The sequence below is a fragment of the Trichoderma camerunense genome, assembly GCF_050948025.1.
Source record: "Trichoderma camerunense strain CBS 138272 chromosome Unknown V8C40scaffold_10, whole genome shotgun sequence".
Classification (NCBI taxonomy): Eukaryota; Fungi; Ascomycota; class Sordariomycetes; order Hypocreales; family Hypocreaceae; genus Trichoderma; species Trichoderma camerunense.
This window is the reverse complement of record NW_028145360.1, coordinates 215108-228538: the sequence shown is the minus strand read 5'-3', so window position 1 is coordinate 228538 and position 13431 is coordinate 215108. Positions and strand designations below refer to the sequence as shown.

The 13431-nt window shown below is 49.1% G+C and overlaps 4 protein-coding genes across 4 annotated transcripts; 2 read left to right on the top strand and 2 right to left on the bottom strand.

The window, feature by feature from the left end:
• Nucleotides 1–1288: 1288 nt before the first annotated feature.
• On the top strand, nt 1289–3570 carry V8C40DRAFT_246312 (interferon-related developmental regulator-domain-containing protein). Its single transcript, XM_083216092.1, has one exon. It carries the CDS (start codon nt 1787–1789, stop codon nt 3164–3166), a length of 1380 nt encoding a protein of 459 aa, XP_083072454.1. The 5' UTR covers nt 1289–1786; the 3' UTR covers nt 3167–3570.
• A 368-nt stretch (nt 3571–3938) lies between these two features.
• On the bottom strand, nt 3939–5694 carry V8C40DRAFT_279718 (major facilitator superfamily domain-containing protein; the record flags this gene model as incomplete). Its single annotated transcript, XM_083221281.1, has 5 exons — nt 3939–4317; nt 4418–4939; nt 5010–5194; nt 5308–5402; nt 5463–5694. The coding sequence occupies 5 exons, from the start codon at nt 5692–5694 to the stop codon at nt 3939–3941; spliced, it is 1413 nt and encodes a 470-aa protein (XP_083072453.1).
• A 1582-nt stretch (nt 5695–7276) lies between these two features.
• V8C40DRAFT_246308 (integral membrane protein DUF92-domain-containing protein) lies at nt 7277–8804 on the bottom strand. The gene is made up of 3 exons (XM_083216091.1): nt 8537–8804; nt 8392–8473; nt 7277–8323 (listed from the first exon to the last, which is right to left on the bottom strand). The coding sequence occupies exons 1-3, from the start codon at nt 8720–8722 to the stop codon at nt 7461–7463; spliced, it is 1131 nt and encodes a 376-aa protein (XP_083072452.1). The 5' UTR covers nt 8723–8804; the 3' UTR covers nt 7277–7460.
• Nucleotides 8805–11307: 2503 nt separating this feature from the next.
• On the top strand, nt 11308–13404 carry V8C40DRAFT_279717 (Zn(II)2Cys6 transcription factor domain-containing protein; the record flags this gene model as incomplete). The annotated part of the gene is made up of 2 exons (XM_083221280.1): nt 11308–12239; nt 12288–13404. 2 exons carry the CDS (start codon nt 11308–11310, stop codon nt 13402–13404), a joined length of 2049 nt encoding a protein of 682 aa, XP_083072451.1.
• Nucleotides 13405–13431: the final 27 nt, after the last annotated feature.

Sequence of the window (13431 nt, the reverse complement as noted above, 5' to 3'; positions counted from 1 at the left end):
AATCTCGCCATGCAGAGTGAGCTGTTTATCACGGCATGCCCCAGCCAGATGGCTTCAAGGCGGAGATGGCTTCATCCAGTCACGCAGAGTTTACTTGTACTGTTGAGCATCCAAGGTACATGACTGTACTCTCTACGAAGTACTGTTAGGAAAAACCCCTCGTCTTGCGTTTCAGCGACCAACAGCTCTCCAATAGGGCTGGGCTCGTCCCCCTTCAAACGCCTTTATTTGCCAGTTTTGCCTCCCTATGGCCGGCCGCCTGCTGACCCGATGCCCAAGGGCTCGAGCCATGCCCCGCCATGCTGCATAAGAGCCGTCAATAGCAGGTCAAGAAACGAATCGTAGTTGCAGCACGTGAAAGCACACTGGACGGGATACGAGCCAATACAAATAAAACGGGCAGACAGTCACGAATCATCTCTTGGAGGTTGTCACCGAAGCAAGTAAGCCGGCGACAAGGCAGAAGTTCAGCCAAACGGGCTGATGCGACAAACACAGAACGGAGAGACGAGACAAACAAAAGATAAACCGGCTTTATTGAGACCCGGGAATCCTTTGTGTGTTAAAGTGGCTACAGCAATGACGCATGACCAACAGGGATGCCGCATCTTTCTGCGGAGTAGCTCAGCAGCCGGAGCAAGAAACCAGCCCGAACTTGGCTTGGGTGATGGGGCACCGAGCCTGAATAAAGTACAGCTACTTTGCTAGCGGTACTGGGGAAGTCTCCATTCTCTATATCGTCATCGTTACTGCTGTTAGTAGGTAGGAAGTATAGCCTAGCTACTTGTTCTCGTGGAAAAGCTTCGAGATTTATGGCGGACTGAGAATCGCAGTAGGCCGAAGCAAGGCCGAAATGGAGCGACTTTGGAGAAAAGAAGAAAGAAAAGTAACTCGAGGCAGCGAAACGATTAGGCTTTTTTCTGTTCCAGCGGCTTTGCCATACTAGAGCTCTCCGTACGGCTGTTCGTATTTGATGATGCTGAACCAGATATCTTGATACCGTATTATGCACGCCTGGGAATTACGAGTACCTTTGCTTCTCGTACCTCTACATGCACACCGTCTGCCTGTCAACTTTGCAGCTTCTCACATGCTCTTCGCGGGCGATCTCAGGGCCGCTTGGTCCTTGCCCTAAGCCAAGTACCGGCTACTTGCCCCGATCAGCCTAGCGCGCATGTTTCTTGGTAGCGTCGACATGGGAAGCTTTGCGAGACGGTCATGCCCACAAACCGAACGCCACCGAACCACTCAGCTGCGTTGCTTTATTTTCTGGCCTCACCCGTTCATCGCCTTTTCCAATCTTGCTCCCTTCAACGTTGCGTAAGCTATTCCTGGTCGCCTGTCGCATTCTCGTTTCACGCCGCTGCATCTGCTGTCGCCCTTTATATTGTCGCCACCCTCCAATTTACGCTGCATCTCGACTCTCATTCTCATGGACAGTCTACTCCTCCATAGCCTCACCAAACCAGCATCCGACGCCCTCGCAAACAACCTTGGATCATCCAGACCCAAGCGCAAACCGACGTGACGTAGCCTGTGCTTCCATCGAATTCAAGGGGGGAAGCAGAGACTGGCCACCAAGGGCTGCAGGATTGGATTGTACTAGTGGAACGTTTAATTCCCATCATCTCCCTACAAGCCTTATACTTTTCACTGGGAATTTCCGGTCCGGAGTCGACATTTAAGCTCGACGACTGCCCGTCGCAGCATCTTTTCTCGTCTTTTCCTCTTTACCACCAGCTTCTTTTTCTAGCAATTCTACTCTTCTTCAAGATTCTTCTTAAAGATGATGAACCACGCTCGAGTCAAGGCCCTCAAGGGCAACGGCAAAACCGTCTCCAAGAAGGCCATCAAGTCCGGTCGTGCATCCGGAAGCAACACGCCGCGGGGCTCTCCTTTGCCTTCGCTATTGGCATCGCCCACCAATTCTGCTGCCCACAGTCGCGTCACATCCGATGTCAGCGACGATGATGGCGATTTTGAATTGGACGACATGGCGTCAAGCGTCTACTCCGGCGGATCCCACGACGACACACCCGAAGAGCCCGACGCTCTCGTTTTCGACACAAGGGCTCTCATAGAAGGCCTTCGAGATCGAAAACACAACAACGGCGAGATGCGAGAATATTTCCTCGGCGTTTACATCAAAACGATTCGGAACCACTATACCGCCGACACCCATCTCTGGCTAGACGATGCCTCGGGTGAGCTGGCAGAGCTTTTCCTTCACGACTCAAATCGTGCTGCTACCGCCAAGGAGCGACTACTGAGCCTGCACGCCTACTGCCTTACAATCGGAACGGTCGGGTCTCTGGAGATTTTTGATGGCGCACAAAAGATTCTCAAACAAATCATGACAGACGATGATGACGATGATTGTCGTGTCTATGCGATATATGCACTTTGTCTTACAGTGCTCTATGCTGGTGGCCTAGAAGAGGCTGCTCTGGAAGTCATGGAATTCCTTGTTGAGATTGTACGGACCGACGGAGAGCACATTGAAGCCCATGACAATGCCGTAATCGTCGCAGCCGCTCTCCAAGGATGGTGCTATGTTGCCAGCCATGTGGCGGACTTTTCCGACTTTGCCGATATGGCCATGGATGCGTTTGTGGATCAGCTTGATAGCGATGATGTGGAGATTCAGTCCAATGCCGGTGGCTGCATTGCTCTCATTTTTGAGGCGTCGCGGAACCACGTTGAAGAAACAGGCGAGCCGTTCCAGCTCCAGTATGACCCGCAAAGGCTGGCTGGCCGCATGGGCGAACTGGCCAAGCTCAGTGCCAAGTCGGTATCGAGAAAGCACCGTCGGAGTCTGCGAGAAAACTTGATGAGCGTGGTGACCTCTCTCGAGAGGGGCGTTGGCCCTTTTTACTCTACCGCCCTCTACATTCCCGAAAAGGGTGAGCATGTGCCCGTCTCCCAGCGCACCGATGACGGACAAGCAGAGTACGGTTATCGATGCAAGCTGAGGTTGGGTAACCACGTTGCCAAGATTGATACTTGGTCTCTCTACTTCAGAACAAGCCTTATGAGGACCATCTTCAAGGGCGGGCTTCAGAATCACGTCTTCATCAACCCGGTTGTAATAGAATGCTTGGAAGATGCACAATTCATACAAGACTACTCACCACTCCAGAAACCGTCCAAGGGCCGGAAGAGGTAGTTCATTGACAGCATGAGCATGGGTTATTTTCAGAATGTTGTTTCTTCGGTTCCTCTGCGAAGCACATGAGAGCCAGAGAGCCACTGCAGATGGGTGTTTCCTCTCCTTCGCTCCCTATCATCATTTTATGGCCTATTGTTCTTCTTTTTTTTCTTTTCTCTTCTTTTTGAATATGTGTTACGTAACGACTGACTCATTAGAATCGGAATAATGGTCATTCAGAGCGCAACAGAGCTCTCATTGTTCTACTGCACAGATAGTGGTGATTGGCGATGGCGAGATGAATTAGGCTGGGCTTTTTGTCAGTGTTTTGCTGCTGTATACCAATAAAATGAATTCAAAGTTTAGGTAGTTTTCAATAGTATCGATAGATGATTCAATTAAAAAAAAGACGAAAGGAAAAATAAGTTCAACTGTGAGAAGTAATCGTATGCACAAGACAGTCAGTGAAGCGGGCACCGTAATATTGTTTAATGATTAGGATTGCTATTGCTACCTTTACTGACCATGATCTGTAGAATCATACCTTGTTCATTATCGTCATTATCTCATTACCGATCCTTATTATTTTCCCTTTGACTTTTCCTTTGCATGTTCCATAAATGAACAGCACTAAATCTGCACAGCCAAACGCCTTTATGGCATCTCTATCTAGCCATTTCATAAAACCTCCCAACGCCGGGAACTGTGTGCAACTTGAGTAGATGTAGGTTTTGCAAAGAATTAAAAATCCAACATCGCAAGCCCACAATTGCAATCAACAAATATTACATTAGAAGATGGCTTTTCCTCCCAGAGGCTGCCACCACAGACGCACTCCAAGGAGCATCAGCGCTCCAAAAAGAGTAAGCGAGGCGGAAAAGGAAAAGACGGCGAACCAGGAGATGGTCGCGTCTTTGATGGCGCCGCTAGCAGGACCGCCCGACAAGGCGCTGAACGATGCAAAGGCCATCATGAAGCCGATGCGTAGGCCAATGTGGCCCATGTCTGGCGTAGTTTGTGCGACGCAGGCTGAGCCCAGGGGGATGAGGCCGCCGGAGAAGAGGCCGAAGAGGACGGCAAAGGCCATCATGCCGCTGAGCGTGGTCATGGCGCCCCAGCAAAAGGTGATTACGGCGGTCAAGACGCCCATTATGAATAAAACATTAAATCTGCGGGTTATCAGCGTTAGTTTGGGGAATCGGACAGAGATGCTAGGAGCCGTTGTCCTCACGGGAACGGGCTCGGTCGGGAACAAGTGGGGAAACTTACCGGCCGAAGCGGTCCGCGATCCAACCGCTTCCCACGCGGCCGACGACGGAGCCGGCGTATCCAATCGCCAGGAGGTTGTTGGCCATGGTGGCGCCCACGCCGTGCTCGATGGCGAAGAGCGGGATGTAGTAGAAGGGGATGAGCATGCCGCCGTAGATGAAGAAGAGGGACAGGCAAAGGGCGAAGAAGCGGCCCTCGACGACGGCCTTGCGGATGCTGCTGCTGTTCTTCGACGACTTGACGCTGTTTTTCTCCGACGGCTTGACGACGCGGTTGCCCTCGGTATCGTGGCCGGCAGCGTCCTTGCGCTCCGTGACGAGGAAGCAAGCAGCGAGGAGGACGGGGATGGAGATGAGGGCGATGATGCGGTGCACCCACGGGGCGGAGACGACGGTGAAGAGCTTGTTGATGATGATGGGCCAGAAGATGCCGCCTACGGAGGAGCCTGAGAGGGCGATGCCGAGGGCGAGGCCTCGTTTGTGGTTGAACCACTCTGAGATGGCACCAGTAGCAGGGTAAAAGCTTTCGTTTGGAAGAAGACGTGTCAGTTTGTTTAAGTTCTGGGGTGGAAGTAGGGAGATTTTCAACTTACAGCAACGCATTACCGATTCCGAGCAAGATTCCTTGAGCCAAGAGGTATTGATAGAACTGAGTAGCAAAGCTGGAGCAAATAAAGGAAAGCAGACAGACGGCAGTGCCCGAAAACATGAGGGCGCGAGAGCCGTATTTGTCAAAGATGGGGCCGACGACGGCGCCACCGAGGAAGAGAATGAAGAGCTAGTTGTTAGGGAAAGAATAGTTAGCATGAAATTGAACTTTCTTTGCTTTTTCTGTTTTCTGTTTTGTTTAAATGAACAGCATGGTGTTGGAGTCTGTCTTTGTGTGCTTACCTGAATGCTACCAATCCAAGTGATGGTTGAGGTGGAGAGCCAAGTCCACTCGCTTTCATAGCGAGCTTGAAATGTTCCAAAAGAGTTTACAAGACCTTTATAATAGATATGTTAGTTTACTTCAAGAAGAGAAACAAGACTTGAATAGAACCCACCAAAAGCAATAGCGAAATCCAAGAATCCGCCAACAACCACGAGCCAGGCTCTGAATCCGCCATCAGGAATACCAGCAGCAAAGTCGTCCTCAGCGACCTTTGTCTCCTCGCTCATAGCAAAGGACGTCACTGGCGAGTCGAGACCTCCCGTGATGTTGGCCGTGACGGGCGGGATCTCGATGCGGGCACCCAGAGGGTTGTGTTGATGCTCCTTGGGGCTGGGATGAGACATCGCGTTTTCCATGTTTGGCTTGACTCTAAATTACTCTTCTCTTTTTTTTATGGCTTTCCAAAAAAGAAATTGTTTAATTAAAAGCAAAGAGTGTGTTGAGGACGTTTGATGATGGTCCTTAAGCTCAAGGGAGGAGGGTTGAGATGGAAGAAGCAAAGGGTTGAAGAAGAAAGAAAAGGAAAAAGAAGGAAAAGACGGGATGAAAAATATGCAGCAAGAAAATTTTTTCTTCTTCTTCAATTCATAGTAAAGCAAACGGACGACAGCCAGAGAAAAGAGCAGAGAGGAGGGGGGGGGGGGGGGGTCCCTTCAACGTGTGGGCCTGTGGGTGAGTGCAAAGTCGGGCGAGCAGTTGGCCAGCTGGCAGAAATTCATTGAGAACAAATTGACAAACGTCGAAATTATGTTCAAAACTATATGATTGATGCGGTACATTTTCAATGCTGGAGACAAAGAAAAAAAAAGGAATTTTGGTGTGAGATATAGTATCGCGATCGTGGACGGAAAGGAGGGCAGCGGACCGCATTCCGGGGAACTCCTACACCCCTACCTAACAATTCGGACCCGGGTTGGCGGTAATTCGATATAAATCACGGGAAGCTAATGAATGGCTTAGTTTTTTCACATGAATATACTTGTTTCAGAGCCTGTTGTATGGCGTCTCAGCCTTTAATTTCGGCTTGACCCACGACCCCGGGAAAAGGACGCCAAGGATTCTATACGAAATATCGCTAATAAACAAGATGAACCGTTCCACTGCCGCGGCGCCTGTGGCGCATACGATATGATTGGTGTGGCTTCTTTCAGTAAGTTTATGCGTTGATGCGAAACAATAATGCCTTTGATGTTTTGATGTATCATGTTCAGCTGGCCGGGGTGGGAGACAATTATCTGGGGTGCGAACCACGGAGGCACTGCAACACATCTACCGATACATCTTGGAATTATCCCATTTTTATGGTCCAATTGTTCAGGTAATGCAATAAAAAGCAATTTGTAAGGCTTGCCGTTGTGGATCTCCCGTGGAGTTGGCATCAATTGCTGTTCAATTCGCTAGAGGAAAAAGCCAACCAAGCGGCCGGGTTGCGGTGATAAAAGGATTGACTAGTAGACCATGTCCTTTATACATGGGTATTGCGAATCGGAACAGATGTTTACAGTATCTGAAAGCAATTTAGACACATTATTTCTTTTGTTATTCATGTGTATTACTGTTCATGCTGCTTTAGACTGAACATGATCCCCGCTGAAGTTTTCGGAATCATATATGAGCACCCATGTCAGTTATTTTCAGCCGCAGAAGGTAGACCAAAATAGGTAAAATCGTATGATTCAACAAAGACACTCTTCAATTTAAACATGCGCGCCAGCCCGTCTTTTACCGTTTTACCGACCGTCCCTGCTCTTTGTTCGTCTGCAATAACCGTCGCGAACCGTGTCCGGGCCAATCAAGCGCGCCCATATAGCAGGCTTCATTCCCAAATTTGGACAAGGACCAGGAATTCAACATACTTAGATTTCCTCTTCATCATTGTTCACCTTCTCCCTTAGCAGCGTGGCGATAAAAGAAAACTTCAGATCATCTTGGTAGAAGTAATTAGGCAAGGCATCTCTAACATATGTATTAGGTTGTGAAAACCCTCATCTGGCTGGTCTTCATCAATACTACAAACATTCTGATATTACACCCAGTGCCATGTAACCAGTAGAGGAAACACAAGGCGCATCGCCAATTTGTATGGTCAACCCTTTCCATCTTGCTCACCTCACGGGGTAAGAAGGCTCTGCCAAGGAAGCCCCCAGTACCAGCTGGCTACCGCCATTCCACTAACGCTCATGGTTACAGCCATGAGAAAGTTGACATCATTGTTGTCAAGCAAGTCCCAACCATTTTCGACTATACGAGAGGGCTGCTCGTCACCGAAGCTAGGTTTTCGGTGTTTGTTCTTGGGGTCGAACTTGTCGGTGGCTTCACTCGACTCATCAACAGCTGATTCACTCGCACCCCCTGCGTGTTTCAATGAAGCCTTGATATCAGCCCGCTTATCTGAGCCCTCGGCTTCGCTAGAGACCAGCACTCGGGAGCCACCATCACCTTCAACAATCTTCCCGGTCCGCACATCCTTCACGGAACGTTGGAAGATGGCTCCGAGAAAGCTGTCCAAAACGCTGCCGAGGGTACCCCACAAGACCAGGAAACCCATAAATAGCCGCCTGTTGTCTGCCGTCCAGGGGTCACCACCTCCACGCTTCGAAACGGTTAATTCGTTGCAGACTGGCAAGAATAGCATAGAAGACGTGACAATTGTAAGGGATCCTAAAAGTCCAGCTCCCAAACCCAATAACGTCACCCCGCCATTTGTGCCGCGGGGCACCTTTCGCAGCGTAAGCGACGTGATGAGGCGGGGTTCGCTCTTGGACAGGATGCCCAGCTCCGAACTGAATGTGTCGGCCGCAACTGCAGCGTAGTTGGCAATGATACCAACGATGAAAAGATCGCCTCCCCATGAGTAGCACATTGATCCATTCGGTTCCGGAGCTCCTGGAGTCTTGAGGGCAGCAGCTCGAGCGTAGAGCTGGTTGGCGTGGAGCACAGACAAGATGGATGCCACGAGCGAATTGGCAAAGACTTAAGCATGGAATTAGCTTCATCCTGGCAACTAGACGCACAGACATGTGCGGAATTCATCTGCTTACCTTGAACATGTGTTCGAGGACCCTCGCCGCCTGAGGTTCCCTTTGCACTCACTGTGAGCGAGGCCTTGACATTTTCCTTGACCTGGTTCCATCGTTAGCATCCCAGGCTGCACCTATGACCGATATATCGATCTCATTAACTCACATGCGTGACTCGTGTGCCGGCCAAAAAGAAGACAACCAAGAGGACAAAGGGCAGATTCCACGGGTGGTAGGCGTGCGCAATAGCTGTGACCGTAGCAGCTACCAGACCTGCGGGGGTCAAAGACTTCTTCTTCCAGGCCCTCAGCACAAGGGCTGCAATTGCTGGAACGGCAATGACGAGCTTCATGATGCGACGAGGCTGCGCTGTTTCGTCCCACGGGCGAGTTTGTAGATGTTATGCGCAACGCATGTGGTGAGTTGTCCAAAAGGTGAGACGCTGATATTCCTCCATGCTAAGGTACCAGCTTGGCCAGTAAGCTGTTCGCTTATCTCGCCTGTACTCACTAGCTGCTTATCAGCTCCAGCTGCGTAATCGTCCTCGTCCACTAATAAGGCGCTGTAGCAATAGCCTAAGCAATGGCGCAACAAAGCACTGGCGCTTGCGTATAGGCAGGTACAAGCTGGTGCTCTACCTGCTCAACAAATGTACGTGATCCATCTGCTTGCCATCAGGATTCCATTCCCACTCTTACCTCCCGAGCTGCCCGAGTGCTTCAGAGCTACAATTACTCATTTTTCACTCTCTAACTTTCACACTGTGGAATATTCCTCCCCTCACTATTCGAAAATAGGTTGCCTTCGGCGCGATCCGCCGTAGCCCAAACGCCGCTTCACTTACAAAACGCAAGCGAGAGCTGAGGGTTTCAATCATCTGCTACTCCCAACTCCAACACAACGTGGTGTACCACAAGTATTGTAATAAATCCATTATATTCATTATCTTCCTATGTTAACACTGGTCATCTAAGAATCATGGGTTGTCACACGAAGCTAGAAGTCGGATCTTGAATCGTCGAGCCATTCAACAGTCAACCCCCTCGTCAAGTTCAGAGGGGCATAAGTCGCACCGCTTCAAGATCTTCAAGGTCCTCCACTTCCATCAAGCAATTATATCCAGTGACGCATTGCCGTCGTATTCCAGACTGCAGATATCCTAATTCTACATCCTTGTATCTTTGAGAGCCAAGGACTTGATTTTACACCAAGCAACTTGGAATAATGCACAGCAGCTCTCCATCAGTCTTTCGACTTCTCACGGCTATCAGTCTTGAGGTTATCGAGGCGCAAATATTAACTCAAACTAGATTTAGTTTTCAAACTGTCCAATCTGGGCAATCTGTGAAACCACCAGATGGGCAGCAATGCTGTATTCAAGTCGCATCCCAAACGCCGCCACATCACTCCGCCCAAAGCCAGACGAATACAGGCCGCAGAATATTCGACGAAGACAACACCCCAGAGATCGGCTAGCTGCTGGGTCGACAACATGCTTAGCCTTGTGGATTCAGGTTTGCCTTCAAACCACACGTCAGCCAGAACACGTATATCATACGGTCACACAGTTTCACAGTCGTGGCCGCCTAGCTATACGGGATATTATAGGTGAGACAATCATGGAAGCCTAAAATAACCACTCGTATACTTCTCTCAGAGATCACAACACTAACAAAAGAAGGCTCCCAGACACCAACACTTGGCCAGCCTGGCTTGCATAGGAGTGCATAGTTTGCACATCAGATGCAGCTTGCCTCACACAAGTCAAGATTGTACAGAGTATCATGATCCAGCGTGTTTGACTTCTGTTCATTCATAAGCAAGTGCATCACGGCGAAATCTAATGAGTTAATTACAAAGACAAGATGCTACCGTGAATCAACATCCTGATAACGTTTGAAACTCTCAACTTCAGGGCCAACACCAGTCCTGGCTCCATAGTTGAGATTGACTTTTTTTTTAATCAACATATGACCGATGCAACAAATAATACTGAGACAAAGATCATCGGTATCTGTTCAATCTTCTCAGCCCGAGCGACTTCAGGGACTATGTCACCTTCAAAAAGACTTGCCCCTGTTCTATGTCATCTTATTAGTGATACCTAACCTTCCCCTTTGCCGTGAAAAGCAAACCCTCGGGCGCTTTCTTACATTGTCGCTAATATTTGAATCCATTTACCGAAGAATGAAGTCAATAGCGGCAGTAAGTCGACGAATAACTACCCAGAGAGATAAGGATCTCGCCTTAGACACCACAAAACTAATACTGTAGCCGCTTCTTTCTCCAGTGTCGGGCTATGCATCTATGCTCATTCTCTGAAAGCTCTGTGTTTATCATCGTCTATCAGATGTCAACAACCGTTTCAAAACTGTACTTTCCTGTAGAGATGATGCCGTATGGCGGTTTCACGTCGATTAAATCATACACACCGAGCTCCCTTTAGCCAGTCATTAGCCCCCTTCACGCAATACGGACGAGCCTATACTAGAGACGTACGCGCAACACAACTAAACTTCATTGTCCACAAGAATCATCCTTCCTCTCTCAGCCGTCGTATACAGAAGTGGCTTCTTCGCAACACCTTCTTGAATCGGTTAACATGGACTCTCTTAGCCGCTCTCGGCACTGCTAACGAGCCACACAAACAAAAGAGTCGTTGCAAACGAGGCTTTCTTTGAGGCCTGGTGCTTTGTTGCATTACCGACAAAGACGAATTAGCCACTATAGACTTCTTTGAATGCTATCTATAGCCATACTTCGCAGAATCTTCATAACTATGAAAGTGGTGATCCACAACGGCGATTTTCCAAGACTCTGATCCTCTTGCGAGCATATCCTGACCGCTAAATGCGTTGCCATCTTTCATGTTCACTCATACTTTGTGACCTGAAACTCGTTTCCTCTAATTCGAAATACCGGATGCAAAGTTACACTATGACGCTTCACAGACCGGGAGACTATACCGAGCCCTCGTCTGGGACTACCGCCAGCCCCTATATCTCTGGGCGCACACTCATCGCCTGTCAAAACTGTGCGAGTGCAAAGACTGGCTGCGACAAAAAGATCCCTTGCTCGAGATGTATCGATAAGAACCTACAATGCACCGCCAGATATGCCCGGCGAGCGTCCAAGGCTGCGATCCGGGCAGCCCAAGCGACAGCCTCGTCGACAAAGAGTCAGTTAGCCGGCTTCTGCTTTGAGTCACAGCCATTTCAAAAGACTTCCTTTTCCATTGATGTAGGCCACTACCCTGAAAACACTGCTCAAGATTCCTCGCAGCGCATACGCGGAGATACAGATCAACAGGATGATAGTCTTTGGGATATCTTCAACCCCCTTTCGCCATTATCTGGCTACTCTGTTGCTGCTCCATCATTGGGCGGCAGCCCATCTTATTCAGACAACCGGAATGCTTTTGAAAACAAGCAAAACTCGCCCATTCCTATCTTTTCCGAGTTTTCTACCAACCTTGACCTCCTCAACAACGACATCTCGATGAGGATACCGAAAGGCCATCGATACTATCCGGAAACCCTACTCAACGACCCCAATAACTCTAATTCTCTATTCGAAGTATCATACTTACCGAAAATAAAAGACTATGCTAGTCTGGTCCATTCGCCAGATGCCCGTGAAGACACCTCTAGCTTCTTACGGGGCGGTCAAAAATCCGGGCTCAACATCTGCAGCGCTCCCAACCTGCCCCATTCAGAAGAAGTTCCAAATTTACCCTGTGCAAAGAATTGGATAAAGAAGCTTAGACAGAAGGGACTATTTGATAGCTATGCTCCAGACTTTGCTGTGGGCGAATCGATGCAGTTGCATCAACGGCCAAAGGGGAAGAGCCGATACTCAGCTCGCGATAGGTATGTCTTTATGACAACTCGTGTGATAGATGTTAACCATTTACGTAGATTATTATATAACTGGGTCAAAATGGATCACGAGTTGAGCCTCTTTCACGATACTGAGCAGGCCATTTCCGCATGCGACTTAGAACGGCCTCTCCCCGATCCCAAGCTTCCATGGGACACGAAAAACCTCTCACAATCTAGCGATTTGTATCTTTTAGACCGTCTATATGTCGAAACAGAAGAAGCACTTGACTTTGAGCTCCGTCCGACCTTGAATCAACTATTCAAAGACTTTTATCATGGGACTCTGTCAAAAAGAGTACCACCACGGCATCTCCAGCTTCTTCTTCACCCGCTGCAAGCTCTGGTACACCATTCGCAGAGTCTCCTTTCTTGGGCAAAGCATAGCTATTCTCCAATATTATCCGACGCAGCAAATTCCACTCTACTGGAAACACAGAGACTCCTCCAAGAGTGGCACAATCTTGCAACGGAATCCCACAACGGAAATCTCTACACTCAGGATACTACACCAGCTTTAATCCTATATCATTTCACATGCCTCAACCTTGTAGCCAACTTCGTCGACATCGAACGGCTCGCCAACCGAGAGAGTCTCAGCATCAGCTTCTGGCAGCAATCTCTTCAAAACGAGAGAAGCATCTTCAACCGCCAAGACACCATTTTTCACTGCGGCCAAGCGCTCCGATACTTGCGTGCTATCAACGACGACACGCGCCCTTGGTGGTGGCCAACAGCCGTATATAGAGCAATCTTGACGCTGTGGGCGGCTTCTACCCTTGGATCCAGCCCAAGTCACAGCAAGCCAACGCCGTTTTCGCCAAAAGATCCCTGGCCGCGAGGTTCCATGGACGTGGACCCGAGAATGAACATGTCTGCTTCCCCTGAGCCCTCCATTGTCGCTATTGACAACATCACTGCTGAAGATCCTGTCTTTAACGATGCAAATTGGAGCGAGAGGCACATGCTTGTTCTCACCCGCCAAGATGAAGGGGTAGTGGTCTTGAACGATGCCATGGGTATTCTTCAATATGGCATCTCGCTCATCAATGCGTTTCCAAGCTCAGCTAAGGGGGAAGCGGTGGTTACGAAACTTATGGATCTGAGACAAGCTTGGGAGGGAAATAAGAGCAGTCAGATATACTACCAAGATTGATTGTTTTTGTGTTTTCTGTTGTCGGCG

Bases quoted from the DNA above. Each gene is read 5' to 3' on its own strand.
- V8C40DRAFT_246312 (XM_083216092.1), top strand. From the start codon at position 1,787: ATGATGAACCACGCTCGAGTCAAGGCCCTCAAGGGCAACGGCAAAACC.
- V8C40DRAFT_246308 (XM_083216091.1), bottom strand. From the start codon at position 8,722: ATGAAGCTCGTCATTGCCGTTCCAGCAATTGCAGCCCTTGTGCTGAGG. The intron at 8,474-8,536 runs GTGAGTTAATGA...CGATGGAACCAG, and splicing joins CCGGCACACGAGTCACGCAT to GTCAAGGAAAATGTCAAGGC. The intron at 8,324-8,391 runs GTAAGCAGATGA...TCCATGCTTAAG, and splicing joins TCCTCGAACACATGTTCAAG to TCTTTGCCAATTCGCTCGTG.